Source organism: Dermacentor andersoni, chromosome 6 (assembly GCF_023375885.2).
Source record: "Dermacentor andersoni chromosome 6, qqDerAnde1_hic_scaffold, whole genome shotgun sequence".
Lineage (NCBI taxonomy): Eukaryota > Metazoa > Arthropoda > Arachnida > Ixodida > Ixodidae > Dermacentor > Dermacentor andersoni.
Genome location: NC_092819.1, coordinates 37,442,522 through 37,457,752, shown reverse-complemented (window position 1 = coordinate 37,457,752; position 15,231 = coordinate 37,442,522). Strand labels below are relative to the sequence as shown.

Here is a 15,231-nt window from a genome sequence, read left to right as displayed (position 1 = left end):
CAAGGAGTTCACCGGCCATGAGTTGCAAGCCGACATCCTCCCAGATGACAGCTTTGAAACGATGGACTCAGAAGACATCGAAACGATAGACATAGGGGTAAACGACGTTGCAGGCATTTAATAAACAAACAAACATTCACATAACAGTGTACGGGTTGTGTGCTTCCGTGGTGTTTCCGACGCTACAAGTCGCCATTGGCAATGGTGTCAGGCTTCCTCCGTTTCGCATTTTAGTCTCGACAAAGTGTCTTCCATTTTTTTAGCATGCTGCAAGTAAGCTGAAAATCCTTCGAGGCATATCAAGTGCAAGACATTTCAGAAGCTGCATCATCGACCCTGGAACTATATCCAAAATTTTATTTCAATTCGCATAGAACTCTAGTGAACGCCGAGTTGACAAGAATATGAATATGAATATATATATGAATATGAATATATGACAAGAGTTGACAAGAATAAGAATGACAAGCCGGCGGGAGCCAAATGTTTGGACGCCGAGGGGCGAGCGTTCGACGCCGGGCGTTTTTCGCCGCCTGGACACCGGTTTTTCGCTCCCTGTATCCCAGGCTTTAGAAAAAGCCAAAATGTTTACAACTGTGCAATGTTCTCCACACAGGGGAAATATTTCTAAAGAAGAACACCTTCGTAATTTTATTAAGTCCCTGTTCGAGCCATCCCTCAATAAGTACATCTTGTCATCATCATCATTAAGTTCCAGTGAACATTGTACAGCAAGTACACGTTATAGAAAAGTACAAGTGGATGCAAGCAGGTAAATTTACACAGGGCAGTGAACAGTGAAGTACAAAAGTAACAGTGATCAAACAGTTATCAAGACTTAACATCGCAGTCATGTGCGGTGGCGGCGTCCGATCAATGTCCAATCTTGGTGAAGGGATGTCGAGGATCTGCTTTGCTTGGCTGTGTAGTGGTACGCAGCTTTACCGCTAACATGAATAATGAGTGTGGACAGGTTTTTGAAGATAAGCTTGGTACCATGCCAGCACTATTTCAAAGGATATGCTGATACGCATGATGCTCACAAGCTAGCGGAAATGTGTTATTGCCTTTACTTCACACCATATGTTTTGTGTAACGGTACGCTGATGCTTCGCATTAGCCATTATGAGTAACTTGACAAACAAGGAAGATAGGGACAAAGAAAATATACGAACAGAGACCCCTTAGATTAGAAAAGGTGACGAGGCAAGGGCCACAGACCGCTGGACGCCCTTCAGTTAAGGGGAACGCCCAGAGCCAAAGTTGGAAGGATTTTGGAAAAAATTGGCGACCATCACTGCGGAACGATCGACGAGCTTTCTAAAGAATTCACAGATGAGACGAGGCCGATCACCAAGAATTCCGTGGAAGAAGTGAGAACGCACCCAACTAAATATATGCCAACAACCAGATGAAGTGATCGAAGTCGCATGCGCGTACCACACACACACACACACACACACACACACACACACACACACACACACACACACACACACACACACACACACACACACACACACACACACACACACACACACACACACACACACACACACACACACACACACACACACACACACACACACACACACACACACACACACACACACACACACACACACACACACACACACACACACACACACACACACACACACACACACACACACACACACACACACACACACACACACACACACACACACACACACACACACACACACACACACACACACACACACACACACACACACACACACACACACACACACACACACACACACACACACACACACACACACAATGCGAACCAGCATCAGCGTACCATTATGAGAGCACACGATGGGAATTAACGTGCGCCAACCTACAGATTGACTGAGCAGTGTACCACAGATGAGCCAGCATGTTACCTGGAATTGTTTTGGTCTGCTCGTCAAACAGTCAGGGGCTATGAATACGAGTCTTTATCGAACGGCCATAATACAGCTACCGGACGGAAAGAACTCTCACAGGGATGTCGTGATCGGGGTTCGCGTCACGACTCCGTAGTTGTGCAGCGTCATCGAGGCAGCACAGAGAATGGCAGAGAGGGACTTTTCCTACAGCTCAACGTCCGCGGGCGTAGCAATGTGAAGAACTGTCTCGTGAGCAAGGCTTGCCGCCCTACGATGAGCACTGGATGTCATGGCCTACTACGCAGGCGGGACAAATCTTCAAGGGCGGCGGATGTCAAGACGATGGTTGCAGACTGAAACGACAAAAAAAAAAAAAAAACGAAAAAATAAACTTAATTAGCCGTCAGCACACCGTCGCAGCACGGGTCGGAAGAATTCTGATTTACCTGCGCGCAGTCGACGTACTGCAGGGTTCTTCATTGGCCAGGAAACCAGTAGCTGTCTGGCTGCAGGAGAAGTGCACAGACGGTCAGCCGTGGGACAACAGGCGATGAACGTCATTCGTCTGGGACGCGTCAGGGCGCAGGAAAATCCGCCGCACGTGACTGATGGCAAAGGCTGGGGAACTGAAACGACAAGGAGGCGTTGTGTTAAGCGCTCGTCAGCACAATGCCAGGGCACTGGCCAGAAGAACTCGGATTTACTTACGCGCAGTCGACGTACTGCAGGGCGGGTCGCGCAGGTGTCGTCATTGGCCAGGAAACCTGTAGCTGTGTGGCTGGAGCATAAGTGTACAGACGGTCAGCCGCGGCACGGCAGGCGATGAACGTCATCCGTCTGGGACACGGCAGGACGCAGGGGCATTGCTGGAGTGCGCTGGAAGCGGAGGCCTAGGGTGTGTACCTGAAACTAAAAGAAGGGCAGCTTTTCAACTTAGGAATATAACCAGAAAGTAGGTACTCACTTTTGACAAGCGTCATCGCACGAGCCGTGGGAGATGCACTCTTCAAACATGGTCCGCGTGTCGAGCGACAAAAGCACAGCGTGGTACAAGGAATGGAAAAGGAAGAACAGTGGCCGCGTACTTTGGCCGCTACGCGCCGCGGACCGAAGGGAACGTCCCTGCTTCAGCGTAGCTAGATGAACTGGAAGCAATACGCCACTGGTTAGCCTGACGCTAATTCCGCGTGCCACCGACTTCCGCGGTTCCACATTTCGCGCCCTTTCGCGCGCGTGGCCGCGAAACTGTGGCCGGGAGGCGATGGCACTCGGAACGGGCCGATGGCCGTGTCGCAAACGAGAGAGAGAGAGGACCCCTGCCAGCTGTGGCCTGCGCTCAGCGTCAGCTACCTTCCTAGTGTCAGCTATACACACTCATATGCACGCTTTTCTATGCTCTCCCGTCCCATCTCTGCTTCTACCACGTGACCGGTTTCTCACACCTTCACACAGATACACTCTTTTTTTTTCGCTCTTAATGCTAGCGCTTTTATATCCAAAAAAGCAGTCGGGAAGCAAAAAAAAAAAAAAAAAAGAGTAGCCAACCTCCACAAAAACAACTAAGGCTGTGAGTTTATAAAGCACTAAAACAAGCAGGAGTCACGTCCGGCGGGCAGCTAACGCCAATTGCAACTATCATGCCGGCACGCTGGAAACTATATTTGAAACTAAAAGGGGAAAAATAATGATAACGCAGCAAGAAAACAAAACCAACGAAAACAAAACACGTAAGGAAAATAACAGACAACGCGTGTAAAGTACTAAACACAAAAAAGACAACAAAAGCAACCGTAAAATTATCTATAATGAAAAGGAGCGTGGTGCAGGATGTGTGTAAAAAATGGAATAAAATTATTATAAAAGGTCAAGAGAAAAATAAATAAAGAAACTTTGCTTGTCAATATGCCACTGGTACATTCTGATAGTTATAATGCATTCTAAGAACCTCTAAGATATGCGCCTTATTTTCTGGTTAGGCTAATCGACGGTGCGCTAAGACAATTATTGCCTTTTAAAAGAATTTCGTGCGCTTGAAACAACAAACGCGCGTAAAGGTCCTTAAAGGGCTTAAGCACTGCGCTGTTTTTAAAATACAGCGCCTGGCCACGTCGTGCAGCGCATACCTGGACATCACGCTGTCGCTCTTGATCGTAAATTGTACTTCCGCTAACCAAGTCTCGTTTAGAAGCACACCTCCCGGTCTATCCACGTAGCAACGAGAACAAGGCAACGACACATTGTAAACCACGCCCACTGAACACTCTACAAACTGTCTGGTGTGACCGTCACACATCTTCGCAGAGGTGGCGTTTTCCTGCGTCTACACGTCTGCACAGCCGTCCTAGCTTGTTCAGAGCTGTGAGAAATAACACCAGCTGCCACCTGTTGTGCTATAGCTTTTTGATCTGGTGGTATAGGGTGTGGAAGTAGGGAATGATGCTTTTCGAATTCCTTTTAAACCGGTGGAACTTTTGCCTGTCCACACCGTGTCCTGCACCGCCTGCTTTACTATAACCTCAGGCGCTATCCTGAGGCCTCCGCTTGCCGGTTACATGTGCCCTACTCTGGAGCAGTGCTCGTAAAAAATCCAATCTATCGTCGCGACGAAAAAAGCGACCCGCGACTTATACAACACCAGTCAGAACCTTGCCCCTTCAGACAGAGCGATCACCAAATGTGGCGTCCGCGCTCACTGCCTCATCGCGTGAACAGCCAGCGGCGGAGCGTTAACAAACTCGACCGCACACCGCAATGCCGGCATGTCTAGGCGACAAACGCATACAACACGCGCTAACAAATCTCCTCCGTGGTGCCTAGGCAGACATACATTCAAGGAGCAAAAGCCCCAGATTTTCTCTCTCTCGCCCGCTCTTACTCGCGCCTGCGCACAAACTACTGGTGATCCCTCAAATGAGCGCCTCGTAGTAAAGATGTTGGTACATTTTGCGTACATTGTGTTTTCATGTCCCAAAAGTGTGTATGTGTATCCTCCTGGAACGCAGTTACTCCATTTTGAATTGGAGTGCTGTAGTGCAGTTAATCCACCGATATAGTCACGTTTGCAGCTTTCTTACACACATAGTGTTTTGGATGCGATAGCGTCGTTTATGAGATGCGTGCAGCTACTCCACTGCTAGATTCACGTTTGACCATTTTCCCCACTTTACGGTTTGTCAGATCCTGGCCGTTTGTGGACAACGTTGTATATACACAATATGTCACTGGCATGGCTCGTCGAAAGCAGGATTCTACCGCGATCTGAATAACGTAAACGGCGCCGCGCGGAGCCCGAACGTATTCGATATGTTGCTGTTGTCGTCGTTGCCTCAACACGTGGCTCGTGTCGCCTTAAGAGAAGAGTAAAAGAGAAGAGAATTTGCTTCATCCGGAGACAGCAGCTGTACACACATTGAAGAAGAACGGCAATAACAACAGGGCCTATAAATGTATTCTAAATTATACTCTAATACAGCATTTTGCAATCGGCCTTCTTATCTCTCCTTTTAAATTTCACCATCCATTTATCTGGTCTCTGATCGATTACACGAAACTTATTGCTCGCAGTCACACCTTTTTATAGACTGCTTTATTATTCGCTATTTACTGAACGTACAACTATACCCGATTCTTGGCCCATCCCCCACAATGGGTAAGTGCCACTTTTGAAGGCACAACAACGGCAGGTCCGGATTGAAGAGCCATCGGACGAAAATCATACGGAAGACAATAAAGAAAACGAAGGTATGGACATTTAACGAAAACTATCGTGAAAAGCAATTTTCGAAAATTCGAAAGTTTAAAAGAAATAGAAACACGAAGTTTAAGAATTCATAGCTCTGCATCAAGACCAGATATCGCGGTTCTGTGAACGGCATCCATTAGATCATTGAAAGCGGACAAATTCGATATGTCATTTTACATCTTACGTGAATGTGCTACGTTGTTTAGACATGGGTTGTGCAAAAGCTTTATTTACATGTTATTACATTTTCTTGACGTTCATGTGTAACATATCAGTTTTGTCCGCTTTAGATGTACTATTAGATGCATTTCACAGAATTGCATTATGATTTTTCAATGATGAGTTACAAAGTTGTAAACTTGATAGTTTCGTTTTCTGCAAATGTTACATTTTTGCCAATTTTCAATTAAAATATCACAACCTAAATAAAAAATTCGAAACCAACAGTCACTAGATTTTAAGTTTTTCTTTTAAATGCAACAAACCTCGTCAAATTTAGTGCAGTGGTTACCGAGAAAAACGAATTCTCCTTTTACGTGTATTTAGATAGGAGCACCCGAGCTAAAGCTTCCTCTTGAAGCGCGACGTTGTGAACGATATTGTTTCGCGTGTAGGCAAATATTCAAGCAGATTAACATTCAGCAATTACTCCGCCAAGTCCTCTTCAGGATTCTTGTAAATGTTTTAGTAGCATACGGGGCTAGAGTTGCCCTGGCGCTAGTCACCTCAACTCCAACATCGTGAAAGGGAATTTTGCCATATAGTTACAAAATAATCACTCAGCAAGCGCTGACAGCTGGTATTCTAAGTCATCACAAGTAAAAAGTTGAGTTCAGAGCTCCGAGGACCGAGTAGGTTAATTGTCACTATGTGGAAATGTCGCATACCCTTCTGGAGGATTGGCCAAGAATAGAGTAGCCCGAAAGAATAAATCAGAATACATAAAATGGAAAAGACGTTAACCACTAGTTGAGGACAAATAGCAAAAAGGAACCAGTGCTCTGCGTTCTGCATTCAAATTGAATCTGTTCTTGTCACGTGCTCATTAATCCTGCCGCAACCAAAGTGAAAATTATGCGAGCAAGCCCATAAGCTCCGCGGAATGAACAATTCTCAATCGCTCATCCGAAATAGGAAGAGCCAGATCAGAGGGGAAAGCAAGATACCGTATTTGCTTGTGTAAGGCACGCCCGCGTGTGAGGGAGGAGGCCAGTGGAAAATGCAGAACAGAACCAGAACAGCTAATGCACTCGCACGTCGGAATTTATTTCTCTTGTTTTCGGACAAACATAAGGCCAAGTAAAAGAGAACGTGGAAGCATGTAGTTCTTTTTCACCACCGGTTAGGGTCTTTAAATATTTCGACTGTGGCTTGGCGTCGCTTTTACAATAAAGTTCTTTGCTTTCCGCATCAAAAGGGAAGATAGTGCTGCGTGTGACCACTGCGGCAGCGAGGCAGCGATTGAACAAGTTCTTTGCCTTTGTCCCCCATACAGCGCAGACCGGCAGTCACTCGAGACCACGCTGGCTCATCTTGATGACCGGCAGCTTTCCGAGCAGATCTGTCCTGGAACGCCGGCCTATGCAGTCGTCACACAATAAGTCGGTCAAGGCACTCTTGAAATTTTTGCGTCCGGGTGGCCTATTAAAGAGACTGTGGTTCTCACGGATTTTCCCAACCTCCCCTATTTATTTTTCGTGCATTTGCTTTTTGTCTCCGCTTTTTCTTTTCTGTCTTTTATTTTCCCTTACTCTATCCCAAGGTGCAGGGTAGCAAACCAGGATCTGTTCCAGTTAACCTCCCTGCCTTTCCCACCCCGTTTATCTGTCTCTCTTGGCAGGGAAAACTGCATATTATTCACAGGACAATGCGATTCCGCATCTCACAATGAAAAAGTTATGGGGTTTTACGTGCCAAAGGACCTTTCTGATTATGAGGCACACCGTAAGGAGGACTCCGGAAATTTCGACCACCTGTGGTTCTTTAACGTGCACCTAAATCTAAGTACACGGGTGTTTTCGCATTTCGCCGCCATCAAAATGCGGCCGCTGTGGCCGGGATTCGATCCCGCGACCTCGTGCTCAGCAGCCCAACGACACAGCCACTGAGGAACCACGGCGGGTCGCATTTCACAATCGTGGCTAGCTTTCCGAGGATCCGTCTGGGGCACGTGCTGAACGAGAAATGTCTTGCGACTGTGTGCTATTTATAGGCCTGCAAAAAAAACAAAACAAAGAACGGTGTCCGTGCCGCACAGACTTATTGTTGCGTGAATTTTTCTGGGCATTATACAAAGAATTTGCGACCAAGAAGTCTTACCATACATTCTCCCCACTTTATTATTCAGTTTTTTTTTGTCACCCTGCTTAGAGCCATGGCCGCACACACGTGGCAGTCAGACGCGAACAGCGGTAACGAGAGCTGCCAACTCTTCCCACATGCATCTCATTGAGTGACCACCGAGCTGCTGTGTTGCGCCTTACTGTCTTTCACATACGCCTTTGTGTCAGTTGCTGGAGCGGCGGCCCAACCGCCTGGTGCACAATCACTCTGTCGCAGAGGGCCCTTCTTCATCTGGTTTTCGAGCAGCCTGCCTCTGCGGACCTCATTGCGCATCTGTTCCCTCAGCAACTTTGCCTCCATGCTTAGCACGGTGGAAAGCTGCTTATAAACAGCTACTCGGAGCTTCTGCTCGGCGCATGCGCACGAGGTGGACATCATTTCCAGCGCTTGCACGGATTTCGCGGGACTCCCGATGGTCTGACCACCGCATCTCAAGCGCGAACGCAAATGCCCCTCGACCTCGTTGTATTCGTCGTCACCTCTTCTAGGGCGTCCTTCGTCCTCGTCCGATGCGTCATCATCGCTGCCATCGTGAAATGACTCAACCATGTCGGCTTCCTCGACACACGTGGCTGCCGCACTAGGTTTCCCTGGTCCGCTGGTCTGTTTCTGACTGCCGAATAGGCTCGGCACACGATGTGATGGGCCTGCGTCCTCCTCTGGTACTCCAGATACTTCTGCGGTCCTCGAGGCGGTCTCGTGGGCTGATCTGCTGTCCCCATCCGATCTAGTGGCACTCACATTAACGGCTGGCGACGATGCCGGAGGGCTAGGCGAATACTCTTCACAGAAGATAACATCAGGGCTATGCAATGACAAATATCCTGCAAGCTCGGCTGCATTGTCTCCGTGCTGCTCCTGTTGGCGTTCACTAGCACCTGTGCCGGTGCCTTTCACACCCTGGCTTAGATCTGCAGGCATGTCTTGACTCGAGAGAGGTTGGTCGTGCGGCGGCCTGCAAAAGAGAGATATGTTACCCCTCGCGTCCGAGTGGCATGGAGCCCTCAGCAACTCGATGACGCTCGCGACATCTGACAGGCCATCAGAGAGACGAATACGAAACAGGAAACCTTTGAAGTGATTCGTTTACTGCTCATTACTGTTGCGTAGGCCAGTAACTTAATTTCAGCTTACTGCCAGCGTCGTTTTGTAGCCAAACGTTATATAGGTCAGGCCTTGGTTTGTTTCTGGCTACTCAGTCTGTTTTAAACCGTCAACCTGTGTACCGTCTATCGTGTGTGTCCAAACTCCTCAGCGCACCATAATAGCTGGTCGTGCGAATCTATAACAATTACTGCGTTTCATACACATACACGGCGTTCTCTTAATTGAAGCCCTCACAATCAGTGCAACTACAGGATTCCATATTGCCTTCTGCATAGTCAAGAATACTGCGCCCCTCTAACAGGATACCTTTACTAAAATGCATCATTACGGTTAGTGCTTATCATTTCAGCGCAATGATAGCAGCATTCTCTCAGAATGCTCCAAAGTTTTCTTCTCGCTTCAGAAGCCATTGAAAACACGGGGCAGGCGAGAGATGGAAATTTAAGACGATGAGCAAAACAAGTCCACTTCTCGAAACGTTGGCTCCTGCTTTCACATTGTTGTCGCTTTGCTCATCGTCTTTAGAAGCCATTGCATTTTACCTTTCGATACGGATGCACCCAAGATGAAGCCGGCAATCATTATAAAACCCCTTTGAATCTGAAGCAGTCCCACTGCGGTGGATAAACGAAAGACAGGGATGTCGCTGGTGTAGACACAATTTTGTTTCGCTTGTTGCTGTAACATTTAGATTGTTCAGGACACGCAAATTGTTGATATCAACCAAACCGGCTCTTGGATCCCATACACAACACTAAATCATTCTTTGACGGCCATTGGCGACGCGTTATATGAGAGTCGTAGGGGAAACGTATCACAGGATATGTTATCCGGGCCCTTGCACGCCTGAAGAAGTTTGAGGTAACAGTACAACTGCTGATGTCAGCTGCAGTTGTAAGCGAGCGATCGAGACATAAATTGTTGCTGCTACAAAGGTGGAAGCTTGTAGAAAGAAGCTTGTCGCAGGGTTGCCGATCCCTTAAAAGCCTTTCGATAACAAGCTTCCTTTCTTTTCTTTCTTTACCTCATGCCTCGCGCACTCGCTGACTAGGTTCCTCATCCACCGCTCCCTTCTGGAAGTGTTTTGGCATCAGGGGTTTTAAAACTTATTCATTCTCGTTTAGATTAGACGAACGAACTGTGCTCTTACCATGTGTGTGCATAAACTTCCACTATTCAGGCTAATTCCTAGCGTCGCTCAACGTTTGCCCTTATCCAGAGGACTGGAGCAACGCACCTGGCTAGCTCTTCCCGGGAGAGTGACTGGCATGTGTGTGCCGTTGGCCCGTGCAGCAGCTGCTCGCCGTCGAGGCTGGTGCGGCACCGTCCGGGGCAGCTGATGTACCGGCAGCGCCAGCACTTGATGTCTCCGACAGTCCTCTCCGGCACGTAGAGGAAATCGCCGACCTTTTTCATTATCTGCACGGACACGCGATCTAGCTCGCCACTGCGCACGGTATACACGACAAGAATATGCATAGGGTGCAGGATTGCGCGCGCATGTAAGCACACACACACACACACACACACACACACACACACACACACACACACACACACACACACACACACACACACACACACACACACACACACACACACACACACACACACGCACGCACGCACGCACGCATGCACGCACGCACGCATACACACACACGCACGCACGCACACACGCACGCACGCACGCACGCACGCATGCACGCACGCACGCATACACACACACGCACGCACGCACACACCACCACCACTACCACCACAACAACAACAACTGAATTTCGTTAAAAAGATTTCCAAAAATTGGAAAATGTGAAAAAAAAAAAACAGAAGCACGAAGTTTACAAATAACTGTGCACCAAGAACAAATCTCACGGTTCTGTAAATGGCATCCATTAGATCACGCAACGCGTAGAAATTGTATGTGTCACTTTATATATTACGTGAATTTGTTACGTTCTGTACAGGGGTTCTGCAGAAGCTGTATTTCCATATTACTGATTTTTTCTAGATTTATGTGTAGCATACCAATTTTGTCCGCTTTAGATGTACTATCAGGTGCAATTCACAAAATTGTGATATCATATTTCCTTGCTGAGTTACAGAGTTGTAAACTTGATAGTTTAGTTCTCATAAAATTTCAGATTTCAGACAATATTTAATAAAATTGAACGATCTAAATACAAAATTCGAAACCACCTGTGCCTAGATGTTAAGTTTTTCTTTTAAATGTAACAAACCTCGTTAAGTTTGCTGCAGTGGTTGCCGAGAGAGACGAATTATCCTTTTGCATGCATTTAGATAGGATCACCCGAGTTAAGCTTCCTCTTAAGGGACATTGTGTGAACGAAAGCAAACGCGCAACAACAAAGAAAGACAAGACCTGCAGCAATGTGAGTGAGTGAGTGAGTGAGTGAGTGAGTGAGTGAGTGAGTGAGTGAGTGAGTGAGTGAGTGAGTGAGTGAGTGAGTGAGTGAGTGAAGAAACTTTATTGCAGGTCCGGCGAGGACCCGAAGTCGTCGCACGCCCGGCTAGTCTCACGTCGGGACCGGCAGGTCTAGCCCACCGGCCCGGTCGCGGGCGCGCCGGACAGACATGATTTGCTTTTCTAGAGCCGGGCTACGCAGAAGCGAGTCCCACACCTCCTTGATGAACTTGGGGTATGTCGACCCGCACTCCCAGAGCATGTGAGCTAGAGTGGAGGTCTGCCCGCAGGAGGGGCAGGCGTCGTCGCGATACATGTCGGGGTAAGCCTCGTGGGGAGCGGACAGACACGGATATGTGCTGGTCTGTAAAAGCCGAAGCGAACCGGCTTGCGCCCTATTCAACTTGGGTTGAGGGGCGGGAAGACCCTTCTGGGCATGTAGAAATATTTAATAATCTCGTTGTGAGTAGCGGCAGCGTCCCTGTGACCGTAGAGAGGGGGGGAGTCAGTGCTCCTTAGAGAGGAAGCGCGGTCGGTGAGGTCACGCGCAGCCTCGTGAGCAGACTCATCGAGGTTCGGGGGGGCACATTCCACCGATACTACGTGAGCGGAAAAACAGTGAATTGAATGGTTTGTTAGAGCATATGGACTCGAGCCGCTAAGAAGACGAACAGCTTCCTTGGCGATGCAACCCTTATGAAAAGCCCTAATTGCCGTTTTGGAATCACTATAGATTTCGGACCCACGACCATCTAGCAGGGCGAGGGCGATGACGACTTGCTTGGCGACTCCGGGGTCTGAAGTGCGAATCGAGGCGCTATTGGAAATCTTGCCGCTCGAGTCGACCACAACGACGGCAAATGTCTTTCCGTCGCTGTACTCCGCGGCGTCGACGAAGCTTGCGCTAATGTCATGTTGCTTGATCTATTTGAGGATGGCTGCTGCTCTGGCCTTGCATCTGCCCTCGTTGTGGACGGGATGGACGTTTCGGGGCACAGGGGCCACTACGAACTTGTCTCGAGTGCACCCAGAGATCGGGTACTGACCATCGGGAATCCCGCAGGGTGGTAACCCAGCTGTTCGAGGATGCGTTTACCTGCCGCTGTGGTGGTCAGGCGAGTAAGTTGCGCGCGTTCTTGGGGTTCGGCGATCTTCTCGGCGGTGTTATGTACCCCCAGCTTCAAGAGATCCTCGGTATGGGTCCTGATGGGTAGCCCAAGAGCCCTCTTGACTACTTTGCGGATGAGAACGTGGAGCTTGTCTCGCTCCGCTCTCAGCCAGTTGTGCATAGAAATCGTGTACGTGAGGTGGCAAAGTACGAAAGCATTGATCAGCCTGAGAAGATTTCTTTCCTTCTTGCCTCGATGCCGGTTTGCGATTCTGCGAACGAGGCGGAAAGCGTTGTCCGTCTTTGCGATCATCTTGCGGAGAGCAGTTTGGTTCCCGCCGTTGAATTCGACAAACATGCCCAAGACCCGAATAACGTCGACTCTGGGTATCACCCTCCCCCCTCCCCCGTCACAAGTGTGAAGTCTGATGCTGCTTTCGGAGACTGGCTTCCGATCATGTGGCCAAAGGTGACTTAAAAAAAATATAGGGTTCTACGTGCCAAAACCACTTTCTGATTATGAGGCACGCCGTAGTGGAGGACTCCGGAAATTTCGACCACCTGGGGTTCTTAAACGTGCACCTAAATCTAAGCACACGGGCGTTTTCGCATTTCGCCCCCATAGAAATGCGGCCGCCGTCGCCGGGATTCGATCCCGCGACCTCGTGCTCAGCAGCCCAACACCATAGCCACTGAGCAACCACGGCGGGTGCCAAAGGTGACTTCAAGGTGACACATGTCAGATGTGAGTTTTGCGATCCCAAAGATGAGTCTCAAGAGGACAAACAGTAAACCCAAATATTGTTAGCAGTCGTTCAAACAGACTGGTAATGATTAGGATACGCGGATTTTTCTGCAATTTGCCGCGGTTTGCTGAAGAACCTTATCCTTCTTTATAGTTCTGTGTGGTTCACTTGTACTGCGTGGCACATTCGCAGCATTGAGTGCTTTATGTTTACAACTGATCAGTCTTATCATGTACTATATAGAGCGCGTAAATAAGTCTCAACACTTGCTATGATGAGTGTCGCCAAATATAGATTGGGCAATAACAGCATTTTAGGTATTCTGAGCAATGGTTCTTGCTTCTGTGTGACATTCTTTTAAGAAGCTTAACGGTAGAAATTGAATGCAAAATGTTGAACATTCAGCAAAAAATTTGCTTCGAGAAACTTAGTACGAGTAAACGAAACCAACGCTTTTGTTCGAATGAAGAACGATGAAGTTTTTGCTAATTGAAGCACTGCATATTCTTCTCACTGAAACGCTGTACTTGTGGCGAACACAGATGACAGAGCCACGTGTAGATATAGAATTCTTAGTCGTCAGGTATGCCACCCACATATTCTATGCCGCAATGAGAAGCACTGACGTCAACCATAAATGCTGCAGTGTCCTACATAGTTTCGTTTGGCTTAGAGGCAGGGTAACGGCAGGGTAACGTTTAGCGATTCAGTATAAAAAAATATTCATGTTTTGATCACGTCGTCCTAGAACTCGACAGTTTTTTACGCAATGGCCGAAAAATATCCAGCATTCACAGTTATTTGGCTTTACCATGTTAGTTTATATGGTTCGATCTTCAACCTGCCCACTTACCTCACTTCTGAAAGATTTATTGGATTGTCTCCTTCCTTCGGCAGCGCGGTGTTCGTCCTCATCGTGTTCCTTGAAGCTGTACAGCACGTGCTTCTCACCGAACTTGTCGGTCATGAGTCGCGACGAGCAGCTAGACACAGAACAGCGCCACCTATAACGCGTGGAGTCCACAGCCATAAGCCGGAACCGTCGGCCGCGGTAGATGGCTTTCGGCCTGATGCGGTCGCCCTGCACCACTTCGACGATGTCTCCAAAGGGCGCGGCGCCGCCTTTGCTGGAAGCCATGGAGCCGGGCATCCCCCCTCGTTCCGTCGCCGGTTCAGTCGAACAAAGTGAGGCGCCGAATAACGTTGGCTACGCCTCCGGCGAGACACCACGTCGACGAACGATACGCGCTCGTCGGTTGCGAGTACGCACGTGATGTCCGCCCTCCGCATGAAGATAAGCAATCTATGCCTGGCGAAAAGAGTGTTTCGTTCCTCCATGATATTCTCTGATAAGACGAGCGAAGGGCTCTTCGCGTCTGCCACGACGGCGCAACAGCGCTGCGAGTGGTGTCACCAAACGCGAAGGTCGTGTGTGTCGTCTGCTACGCTTCAGCAGCAGGCGCACAGACGGCAAGAACACCTATTCGTTTCCGCTTGCGAGGCTTTGCGGCTGGCAACAGCAGTGTTAGCAGGGATCACGAGTTTTATAAGCTCCATGCAAACTTCAACGGGGTGGGCGACTTGGTAAACTTCATGTGGCGCGGCCGGCCACCCAGTGGCACAATTTGCGCTGGACTTCCCGCATGCCTCATATATATATATATATATATATATATATCGTGAACATAACGCATACACTATTAGCAATAGCCTACACTAACGCAGAAATTACTTCACATCACGCTTTCTCTAGCGCGCTCCTTCTCAGATGCCACAACCAAGCTAATACGTAATAAGGCACTACAACGAAGGCAATTATAAGCAGATAAACGACGAATATGGATAAATTTATAACCTTAAATTTT

General features: G+C 48.4%; 1 protein-coding gene and 1 long non-coding RNA gene across 2 annotated transcripts; both read right to left on the bottom strand.

Annotated features, from left to right (window-relative positions):
* Positions 1 to 1,743: 1,743 nt before the first annotated feature.
* LOC129382321 (uncharacterized) lies at positions 1,744 to 6,831 on the bottom strand. Its single transcript, XR_008610402.2, has 3 exons — positions 2,863 to 6,831; positions 2,607 to 2,807; positions 1,744 to 2,524 (listed from the first exon to the last, which is right to left on the bottom strand). It is a non-coding gene; the product is annotated as an uncharacterized lncRNA (long non-coding RNA).
* Positions 6,832 to 7,955: 1,124 nt separating this feature from the next.
* LOC129380084 (uncharacterized) lies at positions 7,956 to 14,980 on the bottom strand. The gene is made up of 3 exons (XM_050170633.3): positions 14,220 to 14,980; positions 10,328 to 10,509; positions 7,956 to 8,938 (listed from the first exon to the last, which is right to left on the bottom strand). Exons 1-3 carry the CDS (start codon positions 14,514 to 14,516, stop codon positions 8,086 to 8,088), a joined length of 1,332 nt encoding a protein of 443 aa, XP_050026590.1. The 5' UTR covers positions 14,517 to 14,980; the 3' UTR covers positions 7,956 to 8,085.
* Between the last annotated feature and the right edge of the window lie 251 nt (positions 14,981 to 15,231).